This window comes from Crotalus tigris, unplaced genomic scaffold (assembly GCF_016545835.1).
Source record: "Crotalus tigris isolate CLP2741 ecotype Arizona unplaced genomic scaffold, ASM1654583v1 scf7180000018941.1685476, whole genome shotgun sequence".
NCBI classification, from domain to species: domain Eukaryota; kingdom Metazoa; phylum Chordata; class Lepidosauria; order Squamata; family Viperidae; genus Crotalus; species Crotalus tigris.
In genome coordinates this window covers 1,400,551-1,422,561 of record NW_024097285.1, presented here as the reverse complement: position 1 = coordinate 1,422,561, position 22,011 = coordinate 1,400,551, and the positions used below count along the sequence as shown (strand labels likewise).

Here is a 22,011-nt window from a genome sequence, read left to right as displayed (position 1 = left end):
TTCTTGACTTCAGTGTGCTTGATGTTGTCAGCTTGAAGGATACCCAAGTATTTGTAGTACTCTTCCTCATCCAGACTCTTAATGTTATTTTCGTGGGGCATCTTGATTCCTTCAGTTTTCACTATTTTTCCTTGTTTGATAGTAAGTGTGGCACATTTGTCCAAGCCAAACTCCATTACAATATCTTGGCTATATATACGGACAGTGTTGAGCAGCGATTCTATTTCAGATGATGTTTTTCCATACAGCTTCAGATCATCCATGTAAAGGAGGTGGGATAGTCTGGCAGATGTTTTTGATGTTTGATAGCCATGTCCTGAGTTATTCAGTATTGTTGACAGAGGAAACAGTGCAATAACAAATAGTAATGGTGATAATGAATCTCCTTGAAATATTCCTCTCTTGATATTAACCTCTCCCAGCTTCTCACCATTGATCTGCAACTGTGTCTTCCATTGTGCCATCGATCTTTGCACAAATTTTCTGATGTTTCTACTTACTCCTGTTATTTCTAGGCACTTGATTATCCAATCATGTGGCAGAGAGTCAAATGCCTTTTTGTAGTCAATCCATGCCACATTCAGGTTGGTCTTCCTTCTCTTGCAGTTTTCCAAGATCATTTTGTCTATTAGGAGTTGATCTTTTGTTCCTCTGCTATTGGGGCGGTTTCCTTTCTGCTCAGGTGGAAAGAGATTGTTTTCAACTAGATGCTGTTGTACTGCATCAGCTACCACACCAGTTAGTAATTTGAATGTTGTTGGCAAGCAGGTAATTGGCCTGTAGTTACCTGGTGTTGCCCCTTTTGCTGGATTTTTCATTATTAGGTAGGTTTTCCCAGTTGTTAGCCACTTTTCAATTTCTCCTCCTTGTAGTATATTGTTGAATTGCTTGGCAATGAGTGGGTGTATAACAGTTAGATGTTTCAACCAAAACCCATGCAGTTCATCTTCACCTGGTGCTGACCAATTTTTGATTTTCTTTGCTCTTTTTTCTACCATTTTTGTTGTTATTACTAGTTCTTTCATTTCAACTTCTGTTTTATTTGCATCCACCTCTTTTAACCAAGCCGCATCCTTGTTGTATTTCTTTGGGTTATCCCATATCTGCTTCCAGAACTGCACTGTTTCTTCCTTGTCAGGTACTGACTGATTCCTTGCAGTTTCTCCATTGATGGATTGGTAGAAACGTTTCTGATTGGATTGAAATTGGAGGTTCTGCCTATAGTTTGCAATTCGAGCTTCATATCTACTGATTTTCCTGGCTATAGCTGTTATTTGTTGCTTTATTATTTCCAGTGCTTCCTTGATCTTCCTTGTTTCTAAGTGGTATTTCTTGATTAGGTATTCTTTGGTCTTCTTGTTCTTCAGCTTCTTTTCTTTCATCTGTTCTAGCTTGCTTGCATGTGATCTTAACTTGCTGATCTTATTTTCTAGTCTAACCTTCCATTTTTGTGGTGCACTGTTTGTTTGTTTTTCTTTTTTGTTGATTTTACATCCCAGGTATTCTGTTATAACTGCAGCTGTGCTGTACATTAGTTGGTTTGTTTCTTGCAGTGAATTGGTGCTTATACTTGCTATTGCAGTATTTGCATCTTTTAATGCTTGTGCTAGCTGTTTCTTTGGAACAAGCTTCAATGCAGGCAGCCTTATTCTGTTGTTTTTGTGCTGTTCTAGATGCTCAGTTATTCTTTGTTTCAATTCTTTTATTTCTTTAGTTAGAGGGTTTTGTTCTTCCTGAGGAAGAGGTGCCTGGTTTCCAAATGAGAACAGTTGTATATCTCTACTGGATTCTTTCACTGCCAACTCCCCCTGGTTTGCCTCTACATTCTGAATTACTTCTGGTAAGGCTTTGATTTCTTTGCCCTGGGTAAACCTTTGCAGTTCGTCCAATTCTGTTTCTGTAAATACTTTATTTCGTGTTATAAATCGGCGTTGATCTGCTAGTCTCTGTTCTGTTATTTCTGATTCTGGATGTTGTTCTTTCCAGAATTGGTGCATTCGTTTTAGATATCCTCGTCTTGTTGGACTTGATCTGTAGTAACAGATCATTATTTCTTTGTTTTCCATCACTGTGTATCTGCGACGGGTAAACACCTTTTCTTCCAGTAGTTCTGCAGCTGCTGGCCCTGGTTGCTCAGCCAACAGTCCTGAGTCCTGTAACCCATTTTTCACCAGATATCCAGGAACTCCAATATCTAGTGCGGACCTTGTTAACCCGGGCGACGTCCGAGCCGGTATGGCATTCTGAAATTTACGTCTCACCATATTTTTTATTATTATTATTATTATTATTATTATTATTATTATTATTATTATTATTTACTTTCCTATCAGCTTTGCAAGTAACAAGAAGCAGATCTAGAAATACTACCTCCCGTCTCTCACTTTTACTCTCCTGAAAAAAGGGTGTTCCTTCTAAGATGTTTTCACCACCCCTCCTCTTTTGAATTCAAATCACATTTATGAGATTGTTGTCATGGTTGTGGCTCTTCCTTCTATCTTCCAAGATCATTCCCATTCTAGAGCAGGGGTCTTCAAACGTGGCCCTTTTATGACTGGCTGAGGAATTCTGGGAGTTGAAGTCCACAATTCATAAAAGGGCCAAGTTTGAAAACCCCTGCCTTAGGGATACCATGATTGCCATTTAGTTTTAACCAGACCATAGCCAAAAGTGGTTCCTGTTCTAGTACAGAGAAGGTTCTAAACAGTCAGGGATAGATAGCAAGAGTATGTAAAACTGAACTGCAGACTTCAATTAGATAAACAAGAAACAAGAATCAAAAGCTGGAAATGTTGTGGACATTTTAATAATCAGATTAAAGATAGACAAATGAGTATCTGAGTTGTGAGTATTGTAGAACAAATATAACAATTATATAAAGTTAAATAGTTGATATAAAGAATCAATCTAGTCATTGATGGCCTGCAGCATTCCTTTTCACTGGTACCATTATGACATTACAGTATTGGAAACATTGGGCCAGTTAATTCTTGAACTTGTGAGGTTCCTTGGTTGTTCAGCAAATAAGACTCTTGGCATTTACTCCTTAAGTTCTTGGTACAATTCTTCTGCCACCCTTAAGGAGATTCAATAAAATTATATTGGGATTTTTGATTGTGAAATAATGACCTATCTTTTGACAAATGGAAATGAGGAGCCAATATGATGTAGTGGTTAGAAACTAGAAATCAGGAGTCTGAGTTTAGTCCCACCTTAAGCTCAAAGCTATCTGTGTGACCTTGAGCCGATCATTATCTCAGTCCTAGAAAGGACGCAATGGCAAACCACTCCAAAATTTTGCCAAGAAAACTGTAGGGACTTGTCCAGGCAGTCACCAAGAATAAACAGTGATTTGAAGCAACATCTTTTGATAATATTAAGTATTCTTAAAATGTTATTTTTTTTATGCAAGTACTGTTTTTAGAAACCAGTAAGGCTAAAAAGTCTCAGTTTTGTTTATAATTTCCCTTCCGTTAAATTTTATAATTTCTTTTTTCTCTTCCAGTTCTGAACCAATAGAATTGAAGTCTATACATTTAAAAGTGAAACATCTGCTGGCTGCGACTAGTTTACTTGGATTTGCTATTACTTTGGATTCTAAATAAGCATGAAGAATCAAGCAAGATGAATATTTTGTCATCATGTATTCAGGCATTAAATATTTTCCTTCTTTTTTGGAAGGCAGTATTGGTCACCTCATGAACTGCTTTAAATATTCCTCCACTTCATCTGTAAGATTTTATAGCCAAACAAAGCAACAAGTATTTTTCTTTACAACATGTTTTAGAAATGTATGCATTGTTCCTTATTCCCAGGGAAGCATTCAGTCATGGAGGTTTTTTTCCTGCAAGGTGAGTTATTTGAATAAATCATTCAGCCCAATAAATATCTTGGCCCTTACACAATAAAAACTGCCTTTTTCCTTGTATTAGTGACTCACTAAAGTTATTAAGGCAGAAAATACATTTTCAGATATGCTTATAAGGGCGTGATACTTTTGGGGCTTCTGTTCTGGATTCAGTTGTAATTGGACAATGAGATGGACAACACAAAAATTTGACAAATATTTAAAAACTGGGTTCTGCTATTCCAGCTCTGTTTAAAAAACTGTTTATTCACTGGAAATTCAGTGACAGATTACAGTTCAATAGAATAAATATATTTTTCATTTCTGCCAAAGACAATTTCTAAATTCTGTAGTCAGAAATTTAATTCAAATAGCAGCATTTTGTGTTGATAGAATGAAAATGTTGAAGTAAGAACTGGGGGAATATCAAAAGGGATCTCTATAAAGTTTCCATCTTCTGTGGAGCTTATAGAAATAAAAAACATGGAACTAAGTGAGACTAATCCAATTTAAATGTTATATTAGATCAGAAAGAGACTGATAATGGGAACTAGGAGGATGAATGTGTGTTGGATATATTCACCACCTTAAATTATGTGTAACAGTAACAACTGGGATACAGATAGATAAATAAAATACAGTAGCATTGCTATTACTAAGCAATTGCTTAACATTACTAAGATCTTTTCAGCTATACAGTAGTTTATATAATTTTTTGCCATAATTTTACATTTTTAATTTTTAATTTATTATGTTGTCTAATGTGGATAGATTAAGTCTTACCATTTGGCAGTGTATCAGAAGAATAGAAGAATAGATAATTTTTGCAGATTATAACATGCATTACTATTGTAGCATGTGCAAATGATGTTATCATACACATTAAGTTTACTTTAGAATTTTGTTGTTGTTGTTAATTGCGAAGTCATGTCCGACCCATCGTGACCCCATGGACAATGTTCCTCCAAGTCTTCCTGTCCTCTACCATCTTCTGGAGTCCACTTAAGTTCACACCTACTGCTTCAGTGACTCCATCCAGCCATCTCATTCTCTGTTGTCCCCGTCTTCTATTGCCCTCAATCTTTCCCAGCATTAGGCCCTTCTCCAGTGAGTCCTTCCTTCTCATTAGGTGGCCAAAGTATTGTGAGTTTCAACTTCAGGATCTGGCCTTCTAAAGAGCAGTCGGGGTTGATCTCTTCTAGGACTGACCGATTTGAACGCCTTGCAGTCCAAGGGACTCGCAGGAGTCTCCAGCACCATAATTCAAAGGCCTCAATTCTTTGTCGCTCAGCCTTTCTTATGGTCTAACTTTCACAGCCATACATTGGAACTGGGAAAACCATGGCCTGGACTATACGCACTTTTGTTTGCAGGGTGATGTCTCTGCTTTTAGTATGCTGTCTAGATTTGCCATAGCTTTCCTCCCCAGGAGCAAGCGTCTTTTAATTTCTTAGCTACAGTCCCCATCAGAGGTGATCTTGGAGCCCAGAAAAATAAAATCTATCACTACCTCCATTTCTTCCCCATCTATTTGCCAGGAATTGAGAGGGCCGGATGCCATGATTTTGGTTTTCTTAATGTTGAGTTTCAAGCCAACTTTTGCACTCTCCTTCTTCACCCGCATCAAGAGGCTCTTTAGTTCCTCTTCACTTTCTACTTTAGAATACTTCAACCCAATTGATTGGTCCTTAAATTTGTATACAAGTATTAAAATATTATAAATTGTCCATAGATCAAAGTTTCCATATCATTTTTTAATGGACAGAGTTCCTTGCCATGAGGAAACAAATTGAATACTGTTCATATTTAGCTCTCATATTGTGAGACTATCTGTGTGGAAAAATAGAGAAAGTTTTTTAATTTTAGGAACAAATTAAACATTGACTTTGCTAATACAAATACAATTCGTATTCACATTCTTATATTATCAATAGCAGTCAGTGGTAGCTCTGGACAGCATTGAGATCATAGGAAGAGAATGATTAATTCTTTTAGAATTAGGAAGGGGGAGAACACCTCTCCAAATCTGCTATTTGCAATTCAAAGGAAATTGTCATATTACTGATAAAGAAGACTCATTCAATTTAAAAAATATTCTTATAGTTTTCCAACCTATTTGGTTATTAACTAAATTTTCTGGAACAGGATATACAAAATTATTAAGTTGGTATATAATTTCAGATTGCATACTGTAAAATAAATCCTGCTTCTTAACATTTAGCATTTCATATCTTTTACTAGGATCTTCTGAAATCGGAGCAAAAGAACTGGAGAGTTTGTTCAGCAAACTACACAGATTTGAGAGAGAGAATTAAACAAAAATTAGAAAAACACTATGACAATCATTCATTAGAATTAAATAGCCTGATGGTAAGTATTATAAAAGTTGCTAATTTGTTTATGTTATTGATTCAAATAATATTTTGAAAATAATTTAAAGAGATGTCCCTATGATAATGCTTGTCTTGTTAGTGTCTGCATTTACCTAGCTTCTTTAAACCTTCAAAGTTATTTATGTGCATTACATCCATATTATCCTTACCAAAAATTTATAACATATTATTATTAAACCAATTCTACACATTGAGAGACTGAAAGAATAATTTGCATTGGTCTATTTACCGAGTGCATTGGAAAAATGAAATTGAGATTTAATACATTTCCTCAAACCAGGATTTAAAACCAATGTGACAAAGATTTTTTTCATCAAAATAAAACAATTTTGTCATGTGTCCATCATGATTATTCCAGTGTTTGAATATCCGTTTATATTTATTGAAGTTTAATGGCTTGCATTTCACTAGGAGGTTTTTGTTTTTTTTTTTTGCCTGTTTGGTTTTTAAGACATTTCATGATTATACTGTACATTTGTATTCCATTTGTTTCTGCCAAGTTCTGAATATATGAAGAGCAAATGTGATACTTATTGTTTGACTCTGAGCCAGTTTTGTGCTCTCAACACAGTCTTTTTATATGATTATTCTTGTACGGAAAAATGGGAGGAGGGACCTAGAGCTTCTGAATGAATAAATTATAAATCTAATAAATAACATGGAAACTTGCATTATATTTATATCTGAAGGAATCTCAGAGTTAATTATACCAAGAATATAGAAATATTTGTAAACAATTTGGATGATCTTGGAAAATTAACCAGAGTCAGATGTACCCATATCTTGAAACACTGGGTTTGTTGCATAACTGATAAATAAAAACAAATTCCAGAAGAAGGCAATGGCAAACAGTTTCATATTTTTGCCAAGGAAGCCACATAGCTGTGTCCATGATATTGTTAGGAATCAAGCTTAGCTTAATCAAAATAGTATATATTCACGGTCCTGGACTTTATCTCACTCTCTAATAACTGAGAAGTATTTAAGCATAAATTAGTATTAGTAGCAGCTATATATATGTATTAGTTCCTACAGTAAAATAAATGTTTTAGATAGGATGGATAAGAGAAGCAAATGAAATACATTTGATAGCTGGATACAAATCAAACAAATAATGGTCGTGGTATATATGTTTCAATGGATACAAAGTGAAGCGATGCCTGTGTTCATCCATATATGCCTTAAATCAGGGCGCCTAGGATAATAGACAATAGAGTGGGTTTGATTAACACTCTGCAACTCTAGTTAATCCTTGCTTACCAACCACTCATTCAGTGGTCACTTGAAATTACAATAGCCTGCAGTCTTCAAAGTTGTGACCATTGCAGTATCCCAGTGATCATATGACTAGATCAACAATTGCACATTTATGACAGTCACATTGTCCTACAGTGATGTGATCACCATTTGCGAACTAGACAACCAGCTTCCAACAAGCAAGTCAATGGAAGTTGCCACTTGCGTTCATGTGATGTTACACTTAACAACCGCAGGCATGTGATATGATGGCACCATCACGTAACATTTAACTTTAGAATCACATCACTTAGTGATGGAATTTCCTGTGCCAATTGCAGTCATTTGGGGACTACCTGTATTACCATAAAGATTATTACTGAATTGAGAGAGATGAAAAGGCTATTGACTGAAATGTGATGATAGTGGAATAAAAATCAAGTGTTCAGAATGGTATAAACCAGTATTTCCCAACTTTGGCCTCTTTGAGATGGGTAGACTTCAACTTTCAGAATGCTGATGGGGGAATTCTAGGAATTAAGGTCCACCCATCTCAAAGTGGTCAAGGTTGAGAATCAGTGGTATAAACAAAGACTTTCTTTGAGTTACTAGATCTTTACAGCAGCTTTCTTCAAATCATATGAGGAAAGGTTAAGGGAACTATGTGTATGTAGCCTAACAAAGAGAGGAATTAGGGGTGACATGATAGTTGTCTTGTAGTACATGAGGAGCTGTCACAGAGAGATAGGGGTCAATTTAACTCCTGAGGGCAGGATAAGAAGCAATGAGTGGAAGCTTATTAAAGAGGCATCCAACCTGGAACTAAGGAGAAACTTAGTGACAGTGAGAACAATTAATCAGTGGAACAGTTTCCCCCACACACACACACACCAGAATTGTGGGTGTGCTATCGCTGGAAGTTTTCAAGAAAGTATTGCACCACCAATTGTCAGGGGTGATATAAGATCTGCCATGAGCAGGTGGTTGGACTAGAAGACCTCTAAGGTCCCTTCCAGCCCTATGATTCTATGATTCTAATACTACATCTCCCAGAATATTCACCTGGCAGTAACTGAGGATACTGAAACTTGTAGTCCTAGTATATCTGGAAGACAGCTTGGAGAGAAGTGCTAAATTTTATAGTTTTCATGTTACATGAGGAATATGAAGGAGCATATTTTTCTTCTAATTCCATGGATCTCAAAAAAGCTCAGTTTATTGTGCAGGAATTTGACAAAACGTAATTACAGATAATGACATAATTCTTCATTCTTTGTAATGGATCCATCTTTATGTTAATGTTAAACAGATAAAGTTTGGAGACTATATTTACTTTGAAGAAAATGGCTGCATATTTCGTTCAAAGCTAGGAGAAGTAGGTACGATTATTATATTACTAAATTTAATTTTTTTTAGTCTCTGCGTATGTAACTTTAATAAATTAAAAGAAACTTTCAGTGAGGTCTTATTAAGACAGTGTATTACATTAGGCAGGAAAAAGAATATGTTATTCTTAACAAAACTGGTTAGAATCACAACCAGTCAGAGAGAAGCTTGAGCAGGAGGCCATGTATCTTAGGTCTCATACTACAAAATGTAAGAACTTGCATTTGGGCGTTAGTTATTTTTATTTTAAAATTATGTTTTATTCAGAATTTATGTAAGTAACTTGAGCGATTGTGAATCTCAGAGAGGACAGTTGGACACTTAAACCAATTCCATTTACTCCAGGAATCAAACTCCATTTTCAAGGGAATGTTTTTAAGGGGTAAATTTCACTCAAAGTAGTTTTTTAAAAGTAAGCATAAATGTCCATGCAATTCTGTCTTTTAGGTTTGTAATTTTATTTAGCAATAAACTATAGGAGATCCCTTTAAAACATTATAGAACAATATTTTGCAACTTTAAGATGTGTGTACTTCAACTCCCAGAATTCCTTAGCCAGCCAGTCATACAAGCATATACCATATATATACACGTACATTCATATGGTGGCCATTTTATTTTTTAAAAAATAAAGAGCATGGGACAAAATGTACTTAAAATAACCTATTGATTTTGTGTTATATTTTTAAAAAGTGATGTCATATCTTCCATTACTTTGCCAGTATATTTGGATGTTATTAGGGAGTAAAATACATTCAAACTCAGTTTCTTTGTTTTCATTTTTTGCACAAAATTTAAGGTAGAATTTTTGAAATAAAAAGTATATGACCACAGTCTTGCCAGTTTCACTGTAGTTAAGGTCCATCTATCCATCAATCAGTTGATTAATGGAGAAAATTGATGTGGTTGCTAAAAATCAATACCATCTTGGCACTTAATCAATCAATCCACATCCATTAAAGCAGTGACAATTAAATTAGTCACAAATTCTTACCATTGAATTTGATTAACTTTAGCACAATCAAGGCCTGTATATACAAGACTAATCCCAAAACTTTATATGTATAAACGCATTCAGCTGTATATCAAAACAACAGATGATTCTTTGTATTAATTCTCCCATTTTAACATTACTGTTTTATATATTGTAGAGGAAGAGAACTATGAAGCATTACTTAGCACAGAAGCTCTACCTTTTGAAAATTCTTTTATTCAGCAAATCCGAATTTCCCCAGACCATGGATATATGGCTACTGGAATTAAAAGTGCAAGCTCTGAAGAATGTGCTTGTATTATTGTGAAACTACATCCAATATCAAAAGTGGAATGTATTATCCCAAATGCATTTAGTTTTGGTAAGCATTTAGTAAAAAGGGAATGGGCATCCTGGTGAAAGTATCTTAGGCACATGGGGAAATAACCCAGAAACCATATGGAAGTGCTGAATCAAGCCTTTCAGCGGTAGTTATTGCCTAAACTCTTCTTGGAGTAGCCTTTGTCTTAGAGTCTTGCCAAGTGATTTGCATAACCCTAGAATAAATCTGTTTTGCCAGACTAATGCAGCCTTCATAAACCTGGTTCCTTGCATATGTGTAAGTCTTTAATTTTCATACTTCGCAACAAATTGATGACGACTTTTACAATATACTAAATCAACTTGGTTGTGGTTTCATAATTTTTAGATTTGCCAAATATCCTGAAGTTGGAGTGGGGTGGGGTATAAGGTAGGGCAAATGGGAAAACAAGTACAGTATCCCAATTCAAGTTCCACACTTTTTATACATGTATCTTGATTTCAGAATACATAAGAGCAGGCGCTTGTTCACAAAGCTGATTTCATTATTCTCATGAAACACTCAGATTCTGCAGATATTTCTAAATCTGGATATGTATAATCCTATATTAAGAAGCCGCCTGTTTCACTAGTTTTAATGAATCATTCCCCATAATAAAACCCACACTTTGGTTTTGTGTTGAAATTAAGAGCAGCTGAAATTTTCTTCTTCCAAACAATGGAAACAAACTTGCTTAAAACGGCATTTTTCAAAGGATATTGGCATTTCTATTTGCTAAGGTATTAAGTATTCCTATAAAAAATACCAAAAGGCCAGTACAGAAGGGTGTTAAAGCAGAGTAAAGTTCTAGTGTAAATATAATAAAACATACCTTTCCCATACGTTCACACACACTTTGGAGGGTTTTTTTTGTTTTTTTGTATTCTGCCTGTCCGGAATTCAAGGAACTATATATAATACTCTCCAGTTTTGGGCCATTAATAACAAACCTGTGAATTGGGTTGGATAGAAATGTAGTAACTGGCGTAATTTCATCTACTGAATTTTCATGGCTGAGTAAAAACTTAAACCTTGATCTTCCTAATCCTAATCCAACATTCATATTGTCTTATTATTTGGATTTCAGTCCACTTCATTAAATATTGAAAATGTCCTAAACTGAAACATATATACATATTGGGAAGGACATTTTAAAGAGAAATCATATGCAAAAACAACAAGCAGTAACAATTATTGTAAATAATTATGGGGAAAAGCATTGTGACAATTGATACTAGAGATACTAGAGATATCACAGATGTTAATAGCCCATCAGAGTAATGGAATTCATACAACTCCAAGCTGTAATGAATGTGCTAGATATTGGGCATCTTTATTTTCACAGTGGTAAAATACTGTTGTTGGGGCACTAGAAGAAATAGAAAGACTGACAGTTGCAGTCCAGAAAGAAACACATCCTGCACAGTAGTACTTACGGCACACTGATTCTGCAGGAATTTTTTTTTAAAAAAAAAACTGCATTAATCTCTTATTGTTTTTCATCTTAAATTTAATCTTAATCAATGATTAACTCTAGAATTGTGCATGGGTGATTTTTTTTATTGAAAAAGTTTTATTGACAATTAACAAAAAAAATTAAACCCAAAAGAAATAATTGGGGAGTAAACTTTATCTTCCTTTTAAAAAATATTTTGAATGTTCCACCAAATCATAATCCAAAAAGCCTTAATATTTTTACAAGTCCACCATACATGAAAATAAGTTGCGTCAGAACTACCACATCTCCAACATTTAGGCTGTAAATTAGGATACATACAAGACAACTTCTTAGGATCCAAATGCCACCTATAAAACATTTTATAAAAGTTTTCCCTTAAATTTTGAGCCTGTGTAAATTTAACATTTCTGATCCAAATTATCTCCCATAAATCCAATGGAATCGGTTCCTGGATATTCTGAGTCCATTTAACCATACAATCTTTAACCAATTCCGTTTCCGAATCCAATTCTATTAACGCATTATAAATTCTTTTTATGTGAGCCTGATTCTGATCTTTAATCTTAATTACCAAATTTTCATCTCCTAATGTTATTCCTACTTTCTTATCTAAAGTTCACCTATCCACTATTTGTAAATACTGGAACCATGACTGTAAAATATTTTCTTTCCTTAATACATCTAAAGATTTTAATTGCCAATCAGTACCTGACCAAATAAGTAATTCTTTATACGGAATTTTTTCAAAGTTCATCCCCTTAGAAATCCCCTCAATTGCATGTCCAGGAATCCCCCAAATAGGTATTTTTCACATGTTCATTTCCAATTTATTATTTTATATTGGATTTATTAAATACAATAGCCTTATGGTTCCTAATCATATCTTATGTTAGCAAAAAGTAAACTTTCTTTTTTTGTCTAGAATGGGCTACACATGACATTCTGTTCTATACCATCCAAAAGAATCTTCAGTGTCATTCTGTATACTTGTCTGATTTTAATAAAAAGCATTCTGGACTGGTGTATACAGAAAGTGATGCAAGGTAAGTCGGATATAGTTAACTGCTTTCTCTATGTATAATTCTGTATTAAACCTGATAAATATAGATAGGGGAAATATCCAGAAAGCAACTGCTATTTTTTGATAATAGTCAAAAGAAAACTGACTAGAAAAGTTTTATGTAGCAACTCAGTAAATGCAAAAATTTCTCACTGAAGGGAAAATTCCCTGGCTTACACCTTTATAATACTTTACTCACATATGGAATAATTGTGAAACAACCAATATTGCAAAGAGAACAGGAAACATATATTTTTAACGTAGTCAGAAATCCTTGATCTATTCCCTAACTATAATGGGCATATTTTGCTTTGAAGTAACAGTCAGGAGAGCAGAAGGGAATTATTTGGTTTATCCCAAAGCTATTGCCCATATGGTCTTTTGTGGCAAATTCATTAGTGCAACAATAGAAAAAATTAGGTTACGTTGCTGCCACATGCTCCATTTAAAAAGCATTGTGGATTGATGCTAATAAAGTTGAGTGTATCACTTGGATTAGCCTAGTAAGAATGTGTTGCACATTCAGGTATATAAATAATGCGTACATAATAATAATAATAACAACAACAACAAAACATATTCATGTATATAAATAATAAAACTGGTGTGATGGATTAATCTGAAACCCATTTCTAGCTAAATAATCTTGGGTTCAATTTGTTCAAGCGGCTAAGTATAGGAAGTAGCCTAGCTTCTTTTCTGTGCCAGCTTAGGTGCCTGATTCCCAGTGTTATGTAGTAATATAATTAGCTGTTTGTGCTTATTGAGATAGGAATCCAGCCAACTCTGTCTTATTGAACAAATCATAATTAAGCAAACTATGGTTTAAACACAATGTGAGGTAATTCCAAAGGAATAGATTTTTAAAAGGTTAGTTCATTATGGGACTTGAAATAGAATCAGACTATTTTTAAAAACGATGCCTCATTTTTCCCTGTTAAATACAACAAAAAACTATAGCTTACATTTATCAGGATTAAAAACATGATTAGAAGGTAGAAAGGGGCATTTCGGATCCAACCTTCCCCCAGATTAAATCATTTCAGTACAACCTCTGTAACTGTTACGATTACAAGTGCCAGCAGTTCTATACCCTATCTGGTTGTGCCCTATTACAGAATTCTTTAAAGCGTTCTTTCTCCACAATTTGCTTTCATCCTTGTTGAGGAACACCTAAACAATTGTGCATCCTGCCTCATGCATGGAGGCAAACCTTGGTTCTTACTAAATTCTGAGCTGCTCCAAAAGAAGGATCCCAAAAATGCTTTTTCATGAGGCAACTGGACTTCCTTGTTTTTCTTTGAAGCAAAGCAAAACAAGAAAGTCCAGTTGCCTTGTGAAAAAGCATCTTTGGGATAGCTATGACCTGGATGACTGAGAATCTCCATAGACATTTCCTGATAAAGGAGAATATTTGTAGCTCAGGGTTAAAATAAGGGTTTCTTGGTGCTCTCTGAGCTTGATTGTTTTCTTGCAAGTATTTCATTACTCAAACCAGATAACATTATCAGCACTGATTATGTTACTTAGTTTGCAGTATTGAAACATGTGCAAGAAAACAAAACTCAGAGAGCACCAAGGACCTCTCACTAGTTGAAGTTACTTGTGTTGCCCCTTGTTGAAGGGCAACATCTCAAAACAGGCTGAAGTTCATGTATTATCTTAAGCAAGGAGGTGTTTTGTTGTTTTTTAATTGAATATTTGTGGCCCGGGCATAAGCCATCCAAAGAATTATGACATCATGACATGTTATTTTATTTTATTGCCTCTGTGTTGTTTGTTTGAAGGTACTTCGTGGATCTCTACCGCACAAAGGATAAACATTTTATTACTATAAATAGTAATAGCAAGACCACCTCTGAAGTATGGTTGGTAGATTGTCGTCGCCCTTTTAAATCTCCTGTTCTTGTGCAAAAACGAACCCAAAATATCATTTATCATGTTGAGCATCGAAACAATGAGCTATATATTCTTACTACATATGGAAACCCTGTGGTGTACAAGGTATGGGAACTAGAAAGCTTGGCTCAGACAAACAACCACATTATATATTTTAATAATTTATTATCAGCCCAAATCAGTTCATTGCTGATCCAGTGATGGTTAGATAGATGTTTTTCAGTTATCTAAGATTGGCCCAGTGACACCCATCTAGCTTCCATGTCTAAGGGAATCTATGTATAACCATTCCTAGTCCAACAACAATCACCATACCACAGTGGCTCCTTTATTTTAATTTCCAAAGGAAAAAAAAGCCTGTACTTGGTTTCATAGTCAAACCTTGCATATAATATTCATGTTTCCTATATATGCTTTTAAAATGTACCCAATTATCGCATTGCATTCATAAGATCATTTTATTTAAATTCTTCATGCAAAAACAGAAACTTTGAGATATATATAGTTTGGATAAATCGTATCAAAGTAATCATTACATTTGTTTTTACTGTATAGCTTGTTTCTAAAACAAAAATTCTATCATTTCTCTCCATAATGCTCATATCCGTGTGACCTCCGCTTCATCTCTTTATTATCTTTCCTGCTGAGATGTACAGGAGCTTTGGAAAATACCAAAAAACTGGAAAAGAAATACAGCATTGCTTAGCTGGATATTTTTTTGATTTCTGACTGGTACTTAAGCCAACATTGAAAAATATGTATTACTGTGTTGGTTATTTTATTCCTCAAAATTTAGCAAGCATAGACATTCACCTACTAAGAAGATAATATAAAAGAGAGCATAAGTTCATTTTCTTCTGAAAATATGAAAATTACTTATCTTATTTCCTTATTTTCTAAGGAAGGTAAGTTCCTTACCTTCCTTAGAAAAGCTAAGGTAGTTCCTTCTCCAGAATATCCTAAACTATCCAAGCTGGTAGTAAACTAATTACTCAAGTTATTGAATGCTTATGGAAGCATTTTCTTACAAGAAAATTGAAATTTGATTGAAAATGTTTAAATGTTGGAAATTTTCATTTTTTCATATATGTATGCAGACTTTCTTTGTTTTACAGCTGATGAAAGCTCCAGTTGGTTCATGTAGTTTGGAGAATTGGCAGCCCATTTACACAGTACATGAAAATGCCAAATTAATCGACTTAGATATGTTCAGAGATCACTGCATTATCTTTCTAAAACTTGGTGGTGAGCTCTATTTGGATATTATTTCTCTTGTATCAAATACAGTTGAAAATGTTAAGGTAAATATTTAAATTACTACATGTATTACTTTTAATAGTAATAATTTTCAAAATGAATTCTTTTGTTAACTTCAGGGTAAGATAAACAGTATTTATCCTAAGGTTTTCAGAGAAGAAGGATTTTAATAAAAAAATAAATTGTGTCCTTTACATATGCTGCTAATTAGAGGGTGCTGATTCATAGAGTAAGGCAGTTATCCCACATTGCATTTTTAAACATTAAGTATCTAACTTCTGAAATTAGAACTGTCATAATCTTCAACACAGTATACTTTGGGAACTAACCTATTGTGTTTTGGATGGGGTGTAGACATAATAGGCTGAGGATATTTGTGCCATTAATATGGTTATTATTTTCTTCATGCTTTTCCCTGGCTTGGATCATATACCCAACTATCATTAGACTATCAATATCATAATTGTTGAGTAACAATTAAGATTCCAAGCATGCTTTGAGGATCGTTATTAGTACGGCTAAATTATCTACAGTTTCTGTAGTTATCGTTTGTCAGAATATTTTGCTACTTGAGCAAAAATATCACATTTCCTCAGCACCAGTCCTAAAGAATAGCTACTCTGTAAAATGGGACTATACCATCAGCTTTCCTAGTTCCTTAGAATCTAATGTAGTAATGGCATAAAAAAATATCCATATCCTTATCAAATCCATAGCATATTTTCTGTTAGTTCATTCCTACTTGCCGACACAGAGCAAGCAGATTGTGGCTTGCAACTTTGACAATTGACAATCTTAGTTAACAGACCTATTTCTCAATTACCATTTTGAGAAATTAATCTTACCCAATACTCATCAAATTTTACAGCAAAAACAAAATAAATAATTGTATATTATACATACATTAAACATAAGATAAAACCTTAGTGGGCTTTGATTTATAAAAATTTTACTCAATAAATTGTAGACATTTTGCATACGATTATAGACAAATCATGAAAAAACATTTTAATTAAGCATTTTAAAAAAGCATTTTGTTAACACCTGGATCAATTAAAATTCATTATATTTCTATGTCTAGACTCTAGAGCATCATCTTACTTAGCCAGGTTTTCTGTAACTTTAAACACCAAAGGGCTCTTTTGAAAACACAGGTTAACTCCTGCCTTACTATTCAATTATCTGCAAATATTTTAAATTTCACTTAGCATGATTTCAATAAGATGGTAAACTTATACACTCTCTACTTTGCTAATTGTAGCAGTCAAGTTAAATATAGTGCCCATTTTATAAGGGTTTTTTAGTCTTTTTAGATTGATCCTCTTCAGGTTTTAATCAATTACACAGAGTGCAGTTTTTCTGTGTAAAGCTTTTTGACTCTGACTGCCTCAATTTCCAAAAGCCTTTATCAACCCAGTAACCAGAACTTCTTAAAAGAAAGTAAGCAGTGGGTAAGAGACCCTGCTGCTCTCAGAGAATGAATCTTGATTCCTTTCATTTCTAGGAGTGTTAAGTCTTAAAACATAATAGCCCTGAGTTTCCGAATATAGCTGTGCCAAAAAAATAATTTTGTTCTTCACAATGGCTAACGCTGGGAACAGAGTCAGAGGCAAGGATTGTAAGTGGCTGAGCACCCCAAAGCCAATGCAAGGCCTCAGTGCAATAACAGACACTGACTTGGCTGGATTTCAAGTTGGATAGAGTGAACGAGCAGACAGAGGGGCAGGAAAAAAGATTTTTAAAACTTTATGATAACCTAGAAGAGTACAAGGAGGAACCTTATAAGAAATAAATCATGCATTTTAAATACATTTTTGGTGCCCAAATATCACTTTTGGTGACATTGCCTAATATTTTGCCACCTCTGATGATTTCAAAATAGTATGTTTAATTCCATTTGCATTATTTATTTGAATGTCATTAAGTAGCTTTTAGGGAAAATAATTGAATTGTTGCACTTGTTATAATGGGGTCCTGCCATCAGCCCAGCTTTTTTTCTGGGGCAAGTGGAGCACCTCTTGGCCAGTAAATTCTATTATCGGGCTGGAAACTATAGCATATAGTTCAACAAAAAAAATCAAAAGACTGAGTAAATATTAATAATTTCTGTTGTTTTCTAGCTACCTGCTTGGGCCTGCTCACTAGAATTGGAATCTAATTCCGACTCTAGTGCCAACACTTGCTATTTTTGGCTCATGTCTCCTCTTCAATCTCCAGTTCGTTTTGCATATTCATTGATGGAAAAGAGCCTTATTGAATTTACTGAGCAAGAAGTACCAATTACAGCATATTGTAAAACTGTACGTCTAGAAGCTAAGAGCAAGGTAAGCTCTTGTCTTCTTAGCCTCTTGTAAACAGGATTTGGAAGGAAATTTTTTTTAAAAAAAATCCCTACTAGATGCCCTAATCAGTAGAGCTATTGCTATTTCTGAAGTGTTAATATTTCTTTTGTAAGACCTACATTTAAGAAACATGAAGACAAAGTTGTTATGCTTTTTCCCAATAAGCCTTACTTCAAATGAAATGGTCTTGTTTTCCATGCTTTCCGGAGAAAAATTCCCCCAAATAAAGCAAGTGTTAACATATACAAATCTTAATCTGTATGATAATAATCTCCCACTGAATCTCTTCATGAGCTTTTATGAAATAAGAAAAATAATGGTGCAATCTGTTGTATTTTTCAGTCATATAGCAGAGAATTCCTAGCAGACATTTACGTTTTTATTCACATTTAGTGTGAAGAGTGTAAAGCTGTTCAGATCACAATGCAGAAGATGCAGAAGGAATGTGCTGCTTTCATGTTTTATAAACTTCTCATGATTTGTATTTAAAGAGCTTTATATTCTATATTGGTAAACAAATCCTGTAGCAATCCCAAGTTTCTTTTTATTTTCTGAGAGTTTTGTACAAAATGTCAAAGAATGCTAGGATAAATGAAACATGTCAAATATATAAATTGAACTTTTCTTTTGATTTTATAATTTGCAAATTTCTAAATATGCTTTATTGTGAAATGTTTCCTCATTTGCAGGATGAAACTTGGGTGCCAATTACAGTTTTTTATAAAAACAATTCTACACAGCTGCACAAGATGCCACTTTTGGTTCATGTCTATGGAGCTTATGGAATAGATTTGAACATGACATTTAAAGCAGAGAATCTAATGTTAATCAAGGATGGGTGGATATTAGCTTTTTGTCATGTTAGGTAAGTCTGTAATATTATAAAACTGATTTCCTTATTAATATTTCATTGTGAATATGTTTGTGCCTGATGGTGTTATTGTTTAAAGTTTTAGCTTTTTCCTTCAGCCACAACAATTTTGATTCCATTCACAATTTTTTCCCATAAATGTTTTTGCCAGTTATTTGTAATGTACATTGTTGCTGATCATTTCAGGTATACTATTTGCTAATAATGTAATGTTCTTTGTATGAATTCTAACTTCATCAGAACACAGTTTAGTTCTATGGTTTAGTACCATGTTTAAAAGTTTTTTGATATCTGTCACTCAATTCTTAGCATGTCTTTAATTTCTAAGAAATATTATAATGTACATTCGCAGCAATAATTTATATTCAGCTAAGCACAGAAATTATAAAGGATATATTTGCTATCCTCTAAATACTATTTAAATATCAAGTATAACAAGTAAATTCTATTTTTAGCTTCTCTACTTTTTACTGAAAAAAATTATACTGTCCCAGTGGTTAATATCATGTAGTAAACTTTCAGCTATTTTACTTGATTCTAAATAGTTCAACTGAAGGAAAATAATTCCAAAGCAAATGTTATCCATATTTTAAAATTTTAAAACTACATAATGTTTTAACAAATTTTTTTCTTATTAGTATGCTTAGAATATTTCAGAATGCCTAATCCTTAATCCAATTTAAAAGAAATACTAGAATGTAATAATTTTAATGTATTAAAAATAAGATTATGCCCTGCTCTAAAACTGATACTTTGAAATTTAAATAGTTTTTTTAAATAAAATTATGTATGTGCTTTTAATTGAATGTATTCACTCCTTTAATTACTTCTATCCAAATGTTACTAGTGGTTTACTCTATTTTATAACTGATCATGTATAACACCAAAAATATATTAGCACCTTTGGATCCAGGTTGGAGAAACATGATCTGTTAACATTGCAGCCATAAAGTTATGTATAGAAGACCCAATAAGCATGAGAATTTGCACTGAGCAAAGAGGGAAAGCTGTATAACATTCCACCTGGCACATTTACATCTCTGGTTCTACTTAATATCTAATAGTTCTTCATGTTTTTCATGTTCTCTGGAGTTTGTGCATTACTTAAACAATTGTAACCAGCCTGCCATCCATTGAGGACTTGTATACTGCACGAACCAGAAAGAGGCTGAGAAAATATCGAAAAACCTTTCACATCCTGGACATAAACTATTTCAACTTCTTCCTTCAGGATGCTACTATAGGGCATTGCATGCCAAAACAACTAGACACAAAGATAGTTTTTACCCCCATGTCATAAGACTGCTAAACACCGCACTGTTTTATGCCTAAGATATTTATGCATGTAGTAGGGCTGTATTGCTATTATCTTTCTCGTTTTCTCATCTTCTTATCTTTCCTATTACTTTCTCCTTATGATTGATCACTTGTTGTTTGTATCTTATAATTTCTGATCTGTGACTTATCACTTCATTGTTTGTATGTACACTGAGAGCTTATGCATCGGAGATACATTCATTTTGTATCCAATTACACTTGACCAGTAAAGAATATTCAATTCAATAAAGAATATTCTACTTTTTTATTATTTCATACTTCTTTCTGTAATGTTGTTTATCACAAAAAGGACCAGTGTGATGAGCTTGTTTGCAAGAATGTGTGTTCTCCACCATCAGCAATACATTGGGAATTGCAAGATCCATGGCTTTTTTTGGTACTGATAGCAAGGGATATAATTTCTTATCCAAGAGAAAATCAAAAACAGTTGCTATGTTGTCCTCCATTTGCAGAAACAGAGAGTGCAAGCCAATTTGATTATTATTTCTTTAGCTTAATGTTTTTTTAAAATATTAACACTTAAAACAGGCATTTCTGATCAAATCACATATATATTTAATATTCTTGGATAAATATTAGGATGAGAATAAAATGCCTCAGATTTTTTGTTGCTGTTACTCTTATTTTCATTGTCAGGGGTGGAGGAGAATTAGGCTTGAGATGGCATAAAGATGGTTGTATGATGAAAAAACATAATGGTATCCAAGACCTCCAGGCCTGCATCAAGTTATTGCATGAACTTGGATATTCTCAGCCTATGCAGACAGCCTTAATGAGCACAAGTGCTGGAGGAATTCTTGCAGGGGCCATCTGCAATATTGCACCTCATCTTATCAGAGCTGTGGTTTTACAGGTAAGATAACTAATATTTGATTTAAATCCACTATATTGCTTTTTTCCAGGTTAATATTCAAAGACTTTTTTCAATAAACTATTGAAGTATAAATAAATACAATAAAGTATAAATCATAGTGATAATAGAACAATCTCTGACATCAGAAATATCTTTTAAAATGTCTCTTCTACTATTTTAAGTGACAGATAAGCCATACCAAGGTCCAGGAACACTCAAGTACATGTGTCTAGTGCTGTCTAAAATTAAAACAAATAGCTTAAATTGTATCTGAAAAGCAATTAGAAATCTATGCATATTTTTCATTATAGACATAATATTGTATCAAAATATCCATTGTAATATTGTGGTCCACTCTTTTCCAATCTGGTTGCTGCAATTATTATAATTAAGATTCATCGCACATTCAGCCAGATGTTCAGACGGTTTGGCATTTTTATCTACCTATCGAATCCTTTTCAAGGACCTGGGATAGGCAGATGTAAATGTTTGATGGTATTACAGATATTGTCTGTATGGATGTATTACTCGGAACAGGATAGAAACTACCAAATAAAGCTGCCTTTTGCAATTGACGGATGGTGAAATTGTCAATGCTTGACAGTGTTCAAGTGATACTCCAGTTGTTTTGGGATTGCACCCAAGGCATCTTATTACTATTGGTACTACCTTTGCTTGCTTCTGCCATAGCCATTCTATTTCTGTTTCCAGGTCTTTGTATTTTGTGATCTTCAGT

At 33.9% G+C, this 22,011-nt stretch overlaps 1 protein-coding gene across 5 annotated transcripts in view; it reads left to right on the top strand.

Moving 5' to 3' along the window:
• PREPL (prolyl endopeptidase like) overlaps nt 1–22,011 on the top strand; it is a 32,966-nt gene that overhangs the window by 3,135 nt on the left and 7,820 nt on the right. For 2 of the 5 annotated variants that reach the window (XR_005558467.1, XM_039357730.1), the window contains exons 3-12: nt 3,506–3,851; nt 6,089–6,217; nt 8,786–8,855; nt 10,014–10,217; nt 12,578–12,698; nt 14,503–14,719; nt 15,730–15,915; nt 17,992–18,195; nt 18,903–19,078; nt 21,059–21,275. Coding sequence is in view for 4 of the 5 variants with exons in the window: in XM_039357730.1 (XP_039213664.1) it covers nt 3,642–3,851; nt 6,089–6,217; nt 8,786–8,855; nt 10,014–10,217; nt 12,578–12,698; nt 14,503–14,719; nt 15,730–15,915; nt 17,992–18,195; nt 18,903–19,078; nt 21,059–21,275 (1,734 nt within the window). In the remaining variant the exon portion in view is untranslated. Of the gene's footprint in view, nt 1–3,505; nt 3,852–6,086; nt 6,218–8,785; nt 8,856–10,013; nt 10,218–12,577; nt 12,699–14,502; nt 14,720–15,729; nt 15,916–17,991; nt 18,196–18,902; nt 19,079–21,058; nt 21,276–22,011 lie in introns of those variants that run through there. The other 3 variants (XM_039357731.1, XM_039357732.1, XM_039357733.1) reach the window with 3 other exon arrangements.